Source organism: Rhodamnia argentea, chromosome 3, assembly GCF_020921035.1.
Source record: "Rhodamnia argentea isolate NSW1041297 chromosome 3, ASM2092103v1, whole genome shotgun sequence".
NCBI lineage: Eukaryota > Viridiplantae > Streptophyta > Magnoliopsida > Myrtales > Myrtaceae > Rhodamnia > Rhodamnia argentea.
Window position 1 is genome coordinate 5,016,778 of NC_063152.1, and position 16,731 is coordinate 5,033,508.

General features: G+C 41.3%; 2 protein-coding genes and 1 pseudogene across 6 annotated transcripts; all 3 read right to left on the reverse strand.

Annotated features, from left to right (window-relative positions):
- Window positions 1-7,206: 7,206 nt before the first annotated feature.
- LOC115757321 (COBRA-like protein 10) lies at window positions 7,207-9,595 on the reverse strand. Its single transcript, XM_030697505.2, has 2 exons — window positions 8,882-9,595; window positions 7,207-8,706 (listed from the first exon to the last, which is right to left on the reverse strand). Exons 1-2 carry the CDS (start codon window positions 9,450-9,452, stop codon window positions 7,295-7,297), a joined length of 1,983 nt encoding a protein of 660 aa, XP_030553365.2. The 5' UTR covers window positions 9,453-9,595; the 3' UTR covers window positions 7,207-7,294.
- An 848-nt stretch (window positions 9,596-10,443) lies between these two features.
- Window positions 10,444-13,062, reverse strand: LOC115757336 (CRIB domain-containing protein RIC10-like). 5 transcript variants are annotated; one of them, XM_048276039.1, is made up of 5 exons: window positions 12,631-13,061; window positions 12,419-12,525; window positions 12,143-12,302; window positions 11,927-12,029; window positions 10,444-11,078 (listed from the first exon to the last, which is right to left on the reverse strand). In XM_048276039.1, exons 2-5 carry the CDS (start codon window positions 12,472-12,474, stop codon window positions 10,879-10,881), a joined length of 519 nt encoding a protein of 172 aa, XP_048131996.1. In that variant the 5' UTR covers window positions 12,475-12,525; window positions 12,631-13,061; the 3' UTR covers window positions 10,444-10,878. The 5 variants fall into 5 exon arrangements, with proteins under 5 accessions (XP_048131996.1, XP_030553385.2, XP_048131994.1 ...); XM_030697525.2 differs by having other exon boundaries at window positions 12,143-12,240; window positions 12,423-12,525; window positions 12,631-13,058; XM_048276037.1 differs by having other exon boundaries at window positions 12,143-12,290; window positions 12,423-13,062.
- Window positions 13,063-14,144: 1,082 nt separating this feature from the next.
- Window positions 14,145-15,441, reverse strand: LOC115757320 (annotated as a pseudogene).
- Window positions 15,442-16,731: the final 1,290 nt, after the last annotated feature.

Consider the following 16,731-nt stretch of genomic DNA (forward strand, 5'->3'; position numbering starts at 1 on the left):
AAGAATTTCTTTTGGGAATTATAATTCTCAACAATCACACTAGGCATCCACAAACTTTGTTGTTCAATGCGATTTTGCGTTGATATACCATGCACGTGCTTGATTTATTTATAAGTGTTTTAGTGATTTTTCCAAAATTCTCATAGGAGCGACTCTATATAGGTGATTTACTACACCACCAATAATGATTATGGAAATCATTAAGAAATTAACTCAACACCTTTTTCATTGCGGTCTTGCACTATTCTTACCTCACGAGGGACAATATTTTTAGTAGTGCGTCATTAGATCAACAAATGACTTGTTATTATTCATATGAACCAACTTTATAGAATCGCTACTCACATTGATTGAGTTACTATCATTGTTTATTTTTCTTAATTGGCTTGAGTCTCATTCCCCTTAGTGAATTATAAATTAACTTTCTTTCTAAAAGTTTAGTCGGAAGATCGGTGAAATTCACTTCTGACTTTATATAATCGATGGACATAATTCAATTTTTAAGCAATTGGTATACCACACCACATTTCAATCGGGAGTGTCTATTTTTATCATTGAAAGTTTTATTCTTTATAATGGTTATTGCTGCTTGGCAATCGTAATGCACAAGCATCAAAGGTAACAATTTCATTTCCAAAGGAATATATTCCAAAAAAATTTCTTAATCACTCAACCTCATTACCAAATATGAGTCCACCACCCATTCTTTCAAATTGGCCACAATATTGGCTTAGGAAGTGACCATATCAATTACGTCATCAAAGTCATCCACTTCAACCAAGTTGACTTTTGGCTTAGCAGCATTGTCATTTTCTAATTTCCAAGTCCAACACGTCCACACATATGAGTTTTGTCTCATCTAAACTTTGAGAACTTGTTAGCATCACTATACATTTTTAATGGGAAAATTATTCAAAACTCATAAACGTATTACACTTATGCCAGTTCAGTCCTAAATCTTTTAATTTGGTCAATTTAATTCTAAATCTTTTGAGAATTTACCAAAATTTGACCAATTTTGACCGAAAATTGATGATATGAATGTCGGCTATCCTACGTGGCACCGCTGATGCTAATAGGGAAATTTTTTGAAAATTATAATGTTTTAATTTGTCATTATTTTTTTTTTTTTTTTTATTGTTAAGGGTCGGCGGGGAGTCGCCAGCCATCGGCAGTGGCCCGACGAGGCCGGCTATTGGGTGAGGGCTTTGAGCAAGGGCTTGTAGCCGGAGGGAGCCGCTGGGCCTCGGCCCATTGTTGTCCCCCGCCGGCCCTTAAGAATAAAAAAAAAAAAAAAAGAGAAGAAAAAGAAAAAAATTAAAAACGATTGAAATTTTCCACGTTAACATTGATTGTACTACTTAAGATAGATGGCGTTTGCATTATAAATTCCTGGCCAAACATTGGAAAATTTTCAAAAATTTTACGACTAAATTGATTAAATTGAAAGATTTAAGAGCGAATGGTACAAGAAGGTTTATGACGTTTTAGTAAGTTTTGTTTTTTTTAATACATAAGGAAATCTGCTATGTAGGATATCATTTCTATGGTTCCATCAATAACATGAAAATCAAATCCAAAAACCTCTTACCCAGTCTATTTCTAAATCAAAATCAAAGTGTTCTAGCTGTGAAAACACAAATATTTAGCAAAGGAGCAATATAAATTCCACCCAATTTCCTCCTACATGAATATATTTGCTTATAGTACAAAATAATATCCGAAAGAGACCAAACCCTCATTATTTGAACAAAAGTCAATACAGACAGCAAGCATGAACACCTATCAAATAACTTCAAACTGTGGACAACTCATACAACCATGAACCCAACCAATTCAAGGCATGAACAGCAATTGTGATAAGGAATTCAACAAGTTCTAAGCACGGATAACATTTATAGCCATGGATCCGGTATATTTTGCACATGTGTAACAACAACAGGTAGGAATCTAGTATATTTAAACCACGTACGGAAACGATAGGCAGTGCCAAGGAGAGAACCAAGCATATACATCACTATTTCATCATAAAGAGAGTGGTCCAAAGCTTGGATGATCAACTATATGCAATCTATGACCGCCATTCCCATTGTCAATCATGAAAACAAACTCGAATGTAATCATTGAATATGAACAACAAGTATTTTGTCAATATACAAACACTTGTATGCTGGTTAAACACAGCAGCAACTCAATAGGACAAAACATGTGATCCCCTCAGCATTTTGTTTCCCATAAATAAATAAAGATTAGCCCGATTTCTTTCCGTTTCTTTTCCAGATTTCCTTTTCTTTCTCTTACTAAGCAGCCACACAGAATCAGAAAGCCGGTTTAAGATTTCTGTAAATAGGTATTGGAAAATTTATAAGCATCCTCCATAAAGAGTGTAGAACCACAAATTCGTGAAATATGCTCGATTCAATCAGTTAAATCCGAAGAGAACCCACATGACAAGAATTCACCGGAATCTCGCTTACCAGAGGTTGAACTTCGGAATTGGAACGAGAGGATCACGAGCTACGAGTGCGTTCATCAACTTCAGGTGTCATAACAATGACAGGAAAAGCTTGACCTCATTCGTTTATGGCGAACTTTACCAATCACCACAAGCGGAGGGAGAGAATTTTAGTTACATGAATTAGTAATATTGCTATTCGACGAATCATCCTACTCCTCCCTGTTGATTACCTCGTCGTTGATGCTTACGTCGTAATTGTGCTCCATTGCTTTCTCGCTGGTGACTTTCTCTTTCTTGTTTGTGACACAGCGCGAATGACAACCAAAGCACCTTGGTCTCGCTAAGAAGATCTGAACATAAAGTTGATTCTAAATTCAATTAGAATAGAAACGGCCTGATTATTAAGAACCCGAATTATCCTTAAGATTGTTGGAAAAACTGTTGGAAAAGATTAAAATTAGAACAAACGTCTAGGGTGTGCAAACACTATTCTTAAAGATAATTTCATCCCTCAAAGTACGAAACTTGGCCTGACATGCTCTAGCGGCTATCCTCCCAAAGTACGACAGATATTTCTCTTTACTTCAGAGAAAATAAATCAAAGAAATGGGAACAACAACGAAAACCTGTCAAATAAATAAAAAGAAAAAAGAGAAATTTATCATTTTTTTTGTATGTTTTTCCATTGTGATTTGGAGATTCTCTTTATATACGAATGAAGGAAGGGTTTAACAAAGAAAAAAATCAAATCAGATGTTACAAAGCCATTACAAAAGTAAGTGCTCTAGATATTTTAAAACTGTTGAAATATCCAACAGCAATGACACGCCAACTTCAAAAGACCGGCCTCTTGTTAGAACATTCTTAACTTGATTCGTCAATAAAAGAGCACAATCCCTTTTTACTAGGTCTTTTTCAGGGAAATAGAATTGATCGAGGATTTCTACTATGGTGTGTGTGTGTGTGTGTGTGTGTGTGTGAGGATTCTATCTTTTCTCAGGTCCCTTTTCTTTTGTTGCTTTAATTCCATTTGGTTTGGCTAGGTTTGGCCATCAGACCTCCGACCGTTTTAGAGCGAACATCCAATGTCTGCCATTAATACCACCCACCACTCCTATTGCCTCATCAAATGACGCTATCATCTTCTTCTCATCTGTGCTTCATGGTTTGTGATGATTCTTCTTTCCCTGATTGCCAAGAAAAACAGAAGGAAAAAACATGGAAAAGTAAGCTCCAACAATGGCTTGACACGTCATCTTTATCTTTCTCTCCCTTTTCCTCGAGGCATTTTCAATGGATCAAATGCGCATCTTACGATTTGCGCTCATGTTGGCAATACTGCATCGACACGTTACATGATTCTCGTGGGAAAAACTAGATTGTTGTCCTAGAGTCTATCCCTTTTGTCACTTCGCCCCTTGAGGTTCGGTTTGTGTGTCGCTCTGACCCTTAACACTTTGACAACTCGGCGTTCCTTTATTTTTCTTAGTCTTTGCTTTGCACTTGTTGCCTTGTCGTGCCTAATACGATATGCTTGAATTCCTAACAAGTGACCCGACAAATTTCTCAGGAGATAATGCTAGTGGTAGACATTGTTAAATATGTCTCGAGTTTAAAATTGTTATTGGCACCACAAGACAAAATATGGGGACCACGTTTGATCATTACTCGAGATTTTGGTCTGATAGGAAAGAAAGAAGTGCACGACTTCTTTCTTGAGTAATGGTAGATCAAGAGTTTGACAAAAGAGAGGGGCTTAAATAAAATATTTTATTGTGGATCACATTCCAAAGAAAGCCTTCGTGAGAGAGGAAAGCAATGAAGAGAAGGAAAGAAGGGTTTCTTGTATATAATAATGAGCACCCAAAAGAAGAGAGCTTAGTGTGTGCTACACAAAAGGGCTTCTCATCGCACAAAGAAGAAGTTGCACAGAAGACGTAAGAGAAGGGGATTACTTTTCTTCTCTGGACAAAGAAGCCGCACAAGCGCGAGGAGCCTTTGAGTGTAGTAGATTTGTGCGTGAGTTTGTTATATCCAAGTAAGTTATTTATTTGTGAACACTTTGGGTTTGAGTATAATCTAGGTGCGGGAAACACGAGCGTATTGAGCGATTGTAATTCCGATTCTCCGATAATAGTGGATTGTTCTTGCTGGCTCTCCCGTGGATGTAGGTACCGATATTCGGACCGAACCACATAATCTCTTGTGTCCTTTATTGTTCATCGTTATTTTGGGCTTTGATTGACTTATTTGCAAGATTTGGGTTAGTTTCCGCACGTTATATATTACGACATGCATAATATCTAGCTCAAGGGTGACGAGATCGCAAAAACATTTGCAACTCATAGCTCATGCGGGTGAGGGAAATGCAGATATCGCATACGAAGCTTCATAGATCATAGTATTTATCAATAAATACAGGCCTAACAATCATTGCCCAAGCCCGCCCATGATGGACAAATTGTCAAGCATTCTATAGAAAATTGATTACGCCTTGACGAGCCTAGTCAGGTTCCGGGTGAACAGGTCAAGCTCAAGAAGGGAAATCCTCGCCCGATCGAGCTTAAGCCGAGCCAGCATGCCAACAGACCCATGATCACCTCTAACAAATGGCCCCGCCGAGAGCAACAGGCCCCCTGGATGCTTCATTGAATGATGTGACATATTCCAGCACAAGAGCGAAAGAGATGTCCAATGAACATTGGATCCTCAGGAGCCTCATTAACATTTGCAAACAGAGTTTAGGTGAATTTCTGAATCACTGGACAGTCCGAATACATGGCCAACGTACAAGATCATAATAAATCCTAGATTTTCCTGCTTCCCTGACGAGTTGGGCAGCAAAGTCATTACATGATTCAATCCCTTTCATCCATCTTCAGAACACTTTTTCCTGGAAATGCACTTTCATAAATGGTCTCATCATTCCATTTATGCCACATAGAAAGTTTTTTTCTCTACGGACATCTTCAATTAAGATAATAAATGAGGAGAATCCAGATGGGCCAGTTTGGCGGTTGAAAGGTTAAGCAATGTGCCATTGAATTTTTTTTGCATTTTTATATCATTCCTTCGTCACCTACACAATATGAAGTAAAAGCCATTCAACCACTTCCTCTTTATTGCAGTAGCCCAAAACTATAATACATGAACTAAGAAATTTATTGATATAATCGATTAATATTGCAAGAAGAGTTCCCACGAATTATAACTTGAGTTTATACTTGCAAGCAAAATCTATCGTCCTGGTTTTGATATCAATAGAAATGTCACAGGTAGTATAAGAGGTTGCCTTCTTGCTAATGAACAGGACCTTGGCTTCCCCGTTCAATGCCATTGACGACGTGAAATTCATGACCCCTCCAAAGAAATCGCCCAGAAAACCACCGTTCGATGCCAATTTGTTCGCTGAGACCTCCATGGAGGTGCTGATGTTGTGCTTCGCTCGAGCCGGGATCGTGTCTGCCGCCACCAATGCGTTGGCTACCTCGGTGCCGCGGTAGGTGACGTACGACGTCCCGTTTTGGTACTTGAAGCTACCGTAGTTGCGGTTGTCGACCGTGATCGTGATCCCCAGCGTGAAACTGAGACTCAATGCAACCAAGTTGAAGTTTTGTAAGGTGACAGACTGAGGGGTCAATATAGGCTGTTTAGGCTTTAGGATTGTGAAGTACAGGACCAGCATGACTCCCACAATTATGAGCAATAGAATGACCGAAATCGCGCAGCCGATCTTGAGGCATTTTGGGCTACCCATGTCTTTTTTTCCCCTGATGGGTGTTTGGGATTAGAGAGAAGAATGTGACAGCAGCAGAAATTTCCGGCCTTGGATTAGTTCTGAGTTTGTAGATTTTTTCCAGTGCAGAAAAGGGTGAAAGATGGGGATTATTTCAAGGTGAGATTGAATCTGAGAAGACAGTGCGAATTGTCTTTTGTTGGATTGTTTTTGTTCGTTTCACTGCAAACCAGGATGAATTCATTGGAGAAATCTCATAGTTTTAGGCTTGACCTTTGCTCTTGTCCATCAGGAGGTTCTGATGCCATATGACAAGCAGATATGAACGCTAGGCCATCTGTTGTTTTTTCCAGGAACTGCAGTCTAGAGGCCCAAACAAAAAGAGTGTTCTGTTCATTCGATTACTAGAAACGGGGCCCATTTCCTTCGGCTATGATATGTTCAGCCTCGGCCCTCAGAGACATATTGCCCATTTCCGACACGACTGACAATCCGAGGGTGGGAAAACCCTACCTTGTCGTATCGCATGGGATTGTTGGTCGTGTAGGAAATTGCCACCCCTGGATTGTCGATCGTGTCGGAAATTGCCACCCATACTAATGATATACCAGTTCCATTAGACCGCCTACAAACTGACTGAATCGATCTGTCCGATCCCCGGACCATCTAGTTCGATTCCCGATCCTAAAAACTGAGAACCGATCCTTCCGATCTAAATTCCGATTGTTGCATGGGACCCGACTAGATCAAGAATCGATCAGTCCCAATAATTGGCTAGTATCGAAATTCTCGTGACGAATTAAAAGTGATATGATAGTTATCACTTTAACGGTCAATCGTAATATATGAGTTTAACAAGTCATATTTGTTATTAGGCATATAACTTACTCTATGGTAGACTTATTTTCATCATTATATTAAAATAACATCAATCTAGAGTCCACTTATACCGACAAACGCCTTACATGTTATATGAATGTAACCAACCGTGGCACGACATGAGGTTTCAGTTAAAAATCTGTTCTAAGAATTAACTGTGTCCTTCATGATTCAGGTGAAAAATTGCCACCTAAACATGTCAAAAAATAAAAATTCTATTGTCAATGGTGAGGGTTCATAAGCACATGTATCAGAACTACAATCAAAACTAGCTGCACTAAACTATCTTGACATAGATTCCCATTTCCTGTGGGGAAATATGTAGGGAGCGAACATTCCTCTCCATTGAAGAAGACCCGCGATGGAAAGCCATCGCCTTTTGCCACTTTGATGCCTGGCGTGAGCTTCTTCGTGAACGAGATCACTGATTGTTGCTTCCCGGGGACCCTAGGATCGGCCTTTGTGGCCGTCGCGTTTGTCTCTCCTATCAAGAAGGTCGATCCTGGCAGCCCCTGAAGGAAGATGGTATGGTTCAGCTCAGGAAAGAACGTGCTGTTGAATGAGTAAGACTTCTGGAAGCCGTGGGCCGCTTTCTTCAGTTGGATGGCAGTGAACCAGTTCTCGAAATTGATCTCTTCCCAGTTGAACAGGGTGACCCGGACGGTCCAGCCACTCTTGTAGTCGGTGTTGACGTGCCAGTTTATGGTCACCCCGCAATTGTCGCCGCAGGGCAAGGGGTTGGGGATGTGGAAGTGCTTTATCTTTGCCCATGCCACGGCTTTGGCCGTCCTGTTCTGGAAAGGGACCAGGAGGGCTTCCGGGGGAAGGAGCATTGCTTGGGCCTTATGGTTGCACGAATCTGAGCTATTGCAGCCGCAAGCACAGGTGTTGCAAGGGATGACCGACTTGTTGTAGTATGCCGAGAAGGAAACGCAGCAACGAGAGGTCGTTTTCATCGGCCTCGAGATGTTGCAGACCACTTGCCAACTTGCGATGGCCAAAGTCGTGGCCTGGAGGCCGCTGGGGTCTGGGAACTCCGTGGGGTCCACTCGGATCGGCGGACCGCATCGGTAGTCAGGGTTGAGGGTGCCCACGATTTTCCATTTCTCAGGAGGATGGAGAGCGGTTATGTTTGTGTCGGGTGGGAGCTTGTACACTTGCACTTGGAATATGGACTTTGCTTGGCTTGGGTCCATGATTGAAGGCAAGATGCTCCCGTTCCTACAGCAGTAGGGCAGTTTCCCGATCTTTGTATCGTTCGCCCTCTCGCGGGGCAAATCCGCGATGACCGGTTTCTTCTGGCAGTTCATCACCTGGGAGAAATCAAGGCTCGTGTAGTACTGCGCCGCGACCCCGTAGAGGCAATCTGAATAGTCTATCTGGTGAGTGTATGCTCCTCTCATTGTGTATATGAACTCCCCTCTCATCCACTCCCAAGTCAGGTTCCAATGGTCGAGCCGGCCCAAAGGGCTGTCGTTCTCGATCGTCACCTGAGCTAGATAGTTGTTTTCGTAGGCTTGGATCACATCGTAGCTAAACGAGATATCGCCCTTCTGACGGGGCAATAGCTTCGTTTTCTGTTTCTTGACCTTGTACTTCGGATCCCGAACGCAGCAGGCGTACATCGAAGTCTCTGCCAATTCCCGTTCCTCAAAAATTAGAGCAATGCAGAAGGGAAGATCAAGTAATCTTGTGCAATTCATAATTGATCAATCTCGGAGTTTAAGCTGGTCGGTGAAACTATTGTAGGGTGCAGAATCAATGCGACCAATGCTAAAGAAAATACCGATATGGCATGTGCCACTTACTCTTATGTACGGGCGCAGGACATTTGTATCCGTCATTCTCAAGCCGTATCGTCTTTGGCATCGGGATGCCCGGCGGTTTCACGCCAAACTGCGTGCCTGAGATCTGAACTATTGCCTGGATTTGGGTCAAATCCCCTGCGGTCTCGATCGACGTCTTCAGATCTGTCCGAGGATACCCCGAGAGGTGCGTCCCGTTCCTGACCGAGGCCGGGAAATCCTCGCTATCGACCAGGACTGCCCCGCCCGCCGAGACTAGAATCTCCTGGTGCTGGAATCCAATGAATATCTTCCAGGCCTGAAGCTCGTGTGTGCCAGTGTTCAAGACCGTCGCGGTTGAGTTGAAGGCCCAGGACTGCGCCGAAGCATTCTTCACATGCGGGAATTCCTTGATCCTCGTGATGAAATCGTAGGAGACGAAGATGCCGTTGCAGTTCTCTTCCGCGGGAGGAGGAGCCGCAGGCGGATCGTAACCGGAGTCCAGAGCATGGACGTCGTCCCGAGCTGCAAAAGAAACTGCGAAAGAAACGGAGAGAACGATGAACAAGCTCAATGCCCTTCTGGCTCCACCCATGATGTCCTAGGATTGCAGGGGACTTTCAAGAGAGATCTCTCCAGGAAAATCTCATCTGAAATGCACCTGAAGATCTCATTGATGGGTGCTCTTTTTCCTCCTCTCTTTCCCTTGTTCTTTTGTTCAAGGTGACTGAATCTTGATCTTTTGGTTAAGGAGAGAGAGAGAGAGAGAGAGAGAGAGAGAGAGAGTGAAAAGTGGGTGAAGGGGAAAAGTAGCAATGGAGGGGAGAAGCAGAAGTGCGGCAAAATTAGGAAGGGACAAAGTCAGCTCTCCATTCTCATCCTCTCAAAGTCACCGATGACTCTGGACAGTTAACAGGCAACGGTTTCTTGATTCTTTTCACTTAAAAGTTGCAAATGGTGTAGGGGATACTGAGAGAGGTTGACAATCTTCACAAATTTATTCCTGCAACTGAGCACTTTGGGTTCTATATTATGAAAAATTCAAGATGAAATAATAGCTAGACATCTGCAGCACAGAAATATAAACAGGAAATTTGGACCATCAACTGGGAAAACCATGCCCCTGAAAAGAAAAACTTGGAAAATCAAGCCGGTTTAGGTTCCTCACGGAATTAATTCATGGTAACCTATATTGATTCCTTTATTCTCATCTGTTTTGTGTAGATACGGTCATTGGAATGTCATGGTTTTTTACTGTAGTCTTGTCTTGCTTCTGAGATCATAACAGCTCCAGTTGACAACATGTGAACAAGTTTAATTGATTCTGAGCTCCTAACATTAAAAAACTGGGAGCTATTATGATACTGTAGTAATTTATGTGTAGGATTAAGTTAAAATTACAGACTTGATCTCACCAACACTTGCTACGCATCTGTGTGCCGAGCAGCTGACTGCAACTATTCATGAGGATTTTTTAAAAAGAGCAGCGACAAATTTTGCGCGATGTGCCAGAAGCTCGATTTGTTAGAGACTCTAGGCAATTCCATAACATTTACCTCTCAAATTGAACAAGTTAGAGATGGGAGTCAGAGAAGACAAAAACAAGTGAGTGTCCAAAAACCAGAACAACACAATATCGGCTTTACAGTCATCATGTAACTTTATATACTTTGGCTCTAGGAAGAATCCTAACTCAATTACTAAAGCAATTAAAGATTGATCATCACTTTCCATACACAAAAAATCCCTAGTTATACTAGCACTATGTTCAATAGCTTTACAACTGTTCCTTCTTATGAACTGGTAACCTCCAAAAGAGGCAATCCAAATCTTCATTACAGACATTGACTGATAAACATCTAGACAGCTTTGGATTTACAACACCTGGTGTAGTTCTCTGGATGCCACTTCTTGTGCTCTGTTGACCTCCAAGGAAGTGGTTTGCAATTTCCTTGTGGTCGTGGACATTAACAGCTTCGTTTTTTTACTTATTCAGAAGGCCTCCAACATGGAAATTACACTTAACAATTAGGAGTGTCCTCCACATCGAAGGGCTTGGCCTTTGATTTCGGTGCTCTAGAGGGCCTTGACAACTTCGGAGATGACGTCGACCTAGCCTTTTTCCGTTTTTGTTTCTTCGATCCTTTAAAGAGTTCTGTCGGCGGAGAATCTTCAACCATATCAAATGCAGGTTGGCCCGACCCAGATTGTTCATTATCCACTAGAAATCATCCGAAGTGACAAGTGACAAATTAGAAGAGGAAAACAATATTTAGGGCTCACTGAAATAGGACCAAGTTCACACGAACCAGAGAGAAAATGTAAAGATCTAACCAGCTCATATAGGATAAGGAACATATTAGAGAATTAATTGCTGCAAAACCTTGTAGTGATATGATCTGGAGAATATACATATACTTATTTCAGGGGAATAATACTGAAAGATGATGTAACATCTCCGCTGAAATAGAGAGGACAAAGGAAGCCTTTAAAACAATAAGTGCAGGACAAAGTATGCACAAGAAAGATGATGTGCAAGCATTTTTCTCTAAGCCTTTCAGATCGCGAGGAGTCACCAAGTGAGTGAACAGGTTACAAGCAACCATTAAAAACTGTCACGTCACAAATCTCTTATTTCACAGTGACAAGTTTTCAGAGAACAATCTTTCGCTACTTGAAACGAGAGGAAAATGATGCACTGACATAGAATAGGGCAAAAACCAATGTCTACATGGAGTAGGATGCATGTGACATCAAGGATGCAGCTAAGGTTGCAATTAAGAACCTTCAAGCTTTTATAGCCAGTCGGATGAAAGTTAATGTACTCCCCATTACTACTTTCAACTCATAGTTTTCTCTAACATATGGGAAGGAAAAGAACTAAGAAATGAAATTTTGCAGCTTGTTGCTTCTCAGCAGTCTTATGGAGGTAAAAGTTTATCATTTGCAAAGAGTAAACTGTCCATGTGACATTCGACGCACAGAGATAGCACAAACCATGTTTCTTTCTAACGAGCAAATGCAGAGAACTGCAAATCAACAGAAGGGAAATCTACAAAGACAACATACCCGGAGAGGACCTTAGATGATGACCCACCATATTAGAATCTCCAGGCTCACCGATTGAACGGAGCGAGCCCGAAAACTCGGGTGCGGCCCTGAACTCATTCATCTGCATTCTCCCAAACGAAGTAATCACAACCATAAAACAGAATTTCATGAAAAATCTAAAGCCACAGAAATTTAAAGCTACAAGAGAGGAAATTTGTGTGTTTGATCACATACCCAGCTGGGTCCATTACCGGATGGACCATCCCATCCAATATGAGAAACATGCTTAACATCAGTCGGGTACCCGATTTCCATTTCGCGTTCCTTCAGGACTACAGAACGAATACCCCCCATTTTCAAATAATCAATCACGAAGCATGAACTACCATTTGATCACCTACATGAGACATCACAACCCCAAAAAAACACAAAGCGCAAAAGCATCCATTTTTTCCTGAACTCAGACACAATTATGCTTGCTTCACAAGAGAAAGAAAAGGGCGGCATTACTCACCAAAGATTTGGGAGATGTACTTGAAGCTTTTGTAGATTCCTTTGATCGTCATTGTCGTGACAGATGTAACTCAACCCCCTCCAGAACAAGCAGCCCCTAAAATCTCTCGACAAGTCGAAAGGGATGATTTTTCCTTCTTTCATCCGCTAAAAACGGCACAATGTAAAATCGAAGGGGGAATGCAAGAACGAATCACGCGTTCTCTTACCGTTTAAAAAGGAAACGAAATCGCGAATCGGTCTACTAATGGGACATCTTCATGTTTCTCTCTCCTTCCATTAGTCTGCCTGCGAAGGCTCCATCCTCCATTCGGTCGCAAAGGGTCTTCGCCAATGGCGAAACTGTGCGCACCCCTCTGCTCAAATCAAGCGCCACAGCGTGCAAATGCAGGAATCTCCGCGCATTGGTGTCGCGGCGAGGAAGGCGATGACGGTGACGATGAAGGGTGATTCGGGCTCTTTTCTAATTCCCAAGCAAGAGAAAAGGAAATTTTGAGGAGTTGGTAAAAACAGAGGAGGAATAAAGGGACAAGAGAGGAGGAGATGAAGGAGATGGATATGAGAGAAACAAGACAAGACAACCATGAATAACCTCCAAATCACGGGTTGTTGGACAGAGAGTGAAACAAACGTTGTATCAAACTTCAATTTAGACTGCTTCATCATATTTCCTTTAATTTAGTAATGCCAGATTTCATTTATGGACCCTTTTGTTATGGATGGTATTCAATACGACACCGTCATTTTATTAATAAATTTTAGTACGATCGATATCAATGTAGAGAATTGTATGATGTAGTTGAAGTCAATAAGTTAAGACGGATTAATAAGTGTGACGGCATTTGAAAAAATAAATCTCGCTGTAAATACGATCAATAACAATTACTACATCCAATGATTTTATAAATCAAAAGCTCGTATTTTTTTTGAGTTAAATTAGGCGCAACTGAAAATTGCCGTGGGCCTGGGGACTTAAGCTGGCTCGTGATGTTGATAATAAAATACTGAAAAATTTACCGAGTGCTATAACAAATAATTATAAACCCAGCAAAGTAAAACCAAATGTTGTAAGGAAAATTACATTGAATATTCAATGTGAGTTTTACTATTTTTGGGTAGGCAAATCATTCTATCTACCCAGCAATCTGCTTTCCAATTCACTTATGGCAGAGAAAACAACATTTTCGAACAATTACTGTGATGCTTATCAAGTGTTTTCAAGCACGACTTAACCAAGTCAGACATCATGACGAGACATCTTTTAGTCGTCTTTGAAATCTTTTCATAATTTCCATGAATGTGAACCTGAATTTGCTGGAACCATAAACTCACATTCACGTTTCAACTTCATGAACCATATAGTGTATTGAAATATCCAAACGTTCCAACTTATTGAAATCACAACAAACTCACAACAACTCTCCAAAGGGAAAGGACCGAAAGTCATTTTTCTCAACCATTCAGTGGAAGCTATAAGGGTGTAGTTTATATTTCCCATCGATAGGAAAGCAAGGGGATCCTGTTGCTCTGTGAGCGGGCGGGCGCTTGGGGAGCAATCCCGGCAAAGGTCTCAAGGGGCAACGCTCCTTGGGCATCATAGGATTTTTATAATTTAAGCCTATATTTGTTCATTGGTAGTTTAAGTTTGGGCCTATAAATAACTATTGCTATATATATAGTCTTTTTCACTTGTAATTGAGTGATGTGACGAAAGGTTTCCAATTTAAAGGTAAATAAGGATAAAACTTTGTGTCGATGTCTTTTTCTCGTTTTTACGCGTTAATTTGATTGTGATTTGTACACCGAATCTTAAATGATAACCCGAACACTTCGCTCTCTCGCTCGTTCCCGCGCATGGTCCCCTGTTCTCTTGGTCCCCGTGGGACAACGTCTTGACGGCAAAATCGCCCCTCCACACTGACCAGTGACCACCTTGCGGGATCAATGTGATCACCAATGTTTGATTTGCATTACCACAGTACAAGAGTACCCCTTCCAAGGCCGGCCCAGATACGACTTGATTGAGCCCTTGACAGGCTTGAGATCGGAGCTAGCGATCACATCACAGCTCTGGATTGAGATCCCAGTGCTGTCTACGGGTCGGTCACACCCTGGGCCGGGACCACTGACCATATTGGACTGAACGCTCAAGGGCTTTCGGGCCACGAGCTTGCAATTCCTCAACGCGACCCCGAGTGGCCGAAGGTGAAGTCCGCCGTGCCCGTGACGTAGCAGTCTTGATAGAACTGGCAATTGGCGTCCGTGTAGAGGGGGGTCTTGGTAGGCCTCGATTCGGCACCGGTTTATGACCGTCTTGTCCTCGCTGAGGCGGAGCAAGACCGCCTGGTGTTCCTGCAGTCCGGCAGTGTTCTGAAAACGTATGGCTTAGGTGATGAATCCATCGCCATTCACAGCTGCATTCGGATATTTTACATAACGTAGAGTAGAAACTGTACTCTTGGACATGCTCATCGCTCCTCATTTCAAATTTCCATCGTTATTAACCAGCAAAGACATGAGATGAGATTGGTCCTTACCAACATTTGCGGAATTGAATGTCCTTGTACCATGAATGAAATTGACGCTGCCAGTGATCACTGTCGAATCCATGCCAACGCCGACGAGCATGATGTTCGTGTTTGTTGATTGCATGATGTTCGTTCTTCCCATAAATAACGTACCTGGCCTTTGCTTTGTTAGGAGCATCCGCAGTCATGTCTTGCACTGTCTTGTACTTCTATCCGTCGCCACCACCACGTCAGCCTTAATGATGCTAGCCGGAGATTAGAGAAGATGACGATCTTATCCCGTGACCCATGATGGGAAATCCCCGATCAAGGACTCCAGGACGTCTGATCTTCGTCCTTCAGGAGATGAAGTAGAAACAAACATGACTAGCGAAGTTGTTGTCCTGGATATCAAGTCACCGGAATAGGCTTGATCAAAGATTTAGCTGACGACAAGCCTTTGAAGCCGTCCAAGCAGGTGATGTAATTTCTGTGAGTGAACTGCTCAGCCATGTATGGACATTCTGCAGATGACTGCGGAGAGAAAATGTTCTGGATTGAGTTGATTCAAATCTAAGAAAGTGCTCATTTAGATATCTCTTAAGTTTGTGGGTTATGAGTTTTATAACTCATACTAACTAAAAGCAAGTGTCAAAGCTTCGAATGGTCAATAACCCAAATCATTAACTTCTGTTCTTGAAGACTCCTTATGGAGTCTCCAATCTATACACAGACATTCCATCAATTCCTCGCAATCAGCAAAAGACGGGTATAAAAAATATCATAAGTATCAAAGTTTGTGTACGACGCTCATTTTAGTGTTAAAATTTTTTGTTAGCTCACTTAAGTAACAAATTGGAGAAAAAGAGATCACTTAAGTGCTAATGGCAAGATATTCTTGCCAAAAAATATACGTGCCATTTATAATTAGAAAATTTTAGTAACATGACATTTATAATTAAAACATTTTAGTAACATGGAATTTATTATTAAAAAATCCAGTCCAAGTGGCAATTTTTTTTTTTAAATTTAGTTCACGTGGACAATTAAAACTAAAAATAATCTAATTTACTAATTAAATTTAAAAATAAATTAAAACTGAAAAAAATTGGAAAAAAGAAAAGAAAAGAAAAGAAAAGAAAAGGGGTTTGTAGCGGTGAGGGCTTACGCTATCGACCATCGCCCACCCATCGCCGGCGATGGTGGGGTGGCGACTTCAAGGACTGTGCAAGCCCTTGCCGCTCCAAACCCCACTTTCTCTTTTTTTTTTCTAATTTTTTTTTTATCTTTTTTTAAGTTTTAATTTTTAAAAAATTTTTAGGGTTTTTATTGCTGACTATATTCTCCGGTGAGCCATGTGGGCTTTAGTTATTAATGAAAGAAATGCAACATAAGATTTTTTGCAAAGCTCACCAGAATTGACACTCAAATAATCGTTTAAAAAAATTGGCAATTAAGTGATGTAAACAAAAATTGATACCAAAGTGTGTGTTGTACACAAATTTTGGCACTTCTGATGTCCTTCCGCTGCCAAAATCGCTTCTTCTCTGGGATTGTTTAGGCGATCGTGGCGTCCATAACGTTTTCCATGCGAACTGCACTATTTTTCATGAAGGCTTTGTTTCACAAAAATTTCTCCCATGGAATTTTTTTTTTTTCTGAAAGTCGTTCTTCGATTTTTAATTAAAGGATGTAGGTTCGATAGTGACTCCGGATAGGAAATATCACAGGTAATGAGGGAATCAACAACTTCAATTCAAACAAGATTGTACAAATACAAACCAAGCCGGAATTTAATCGAAA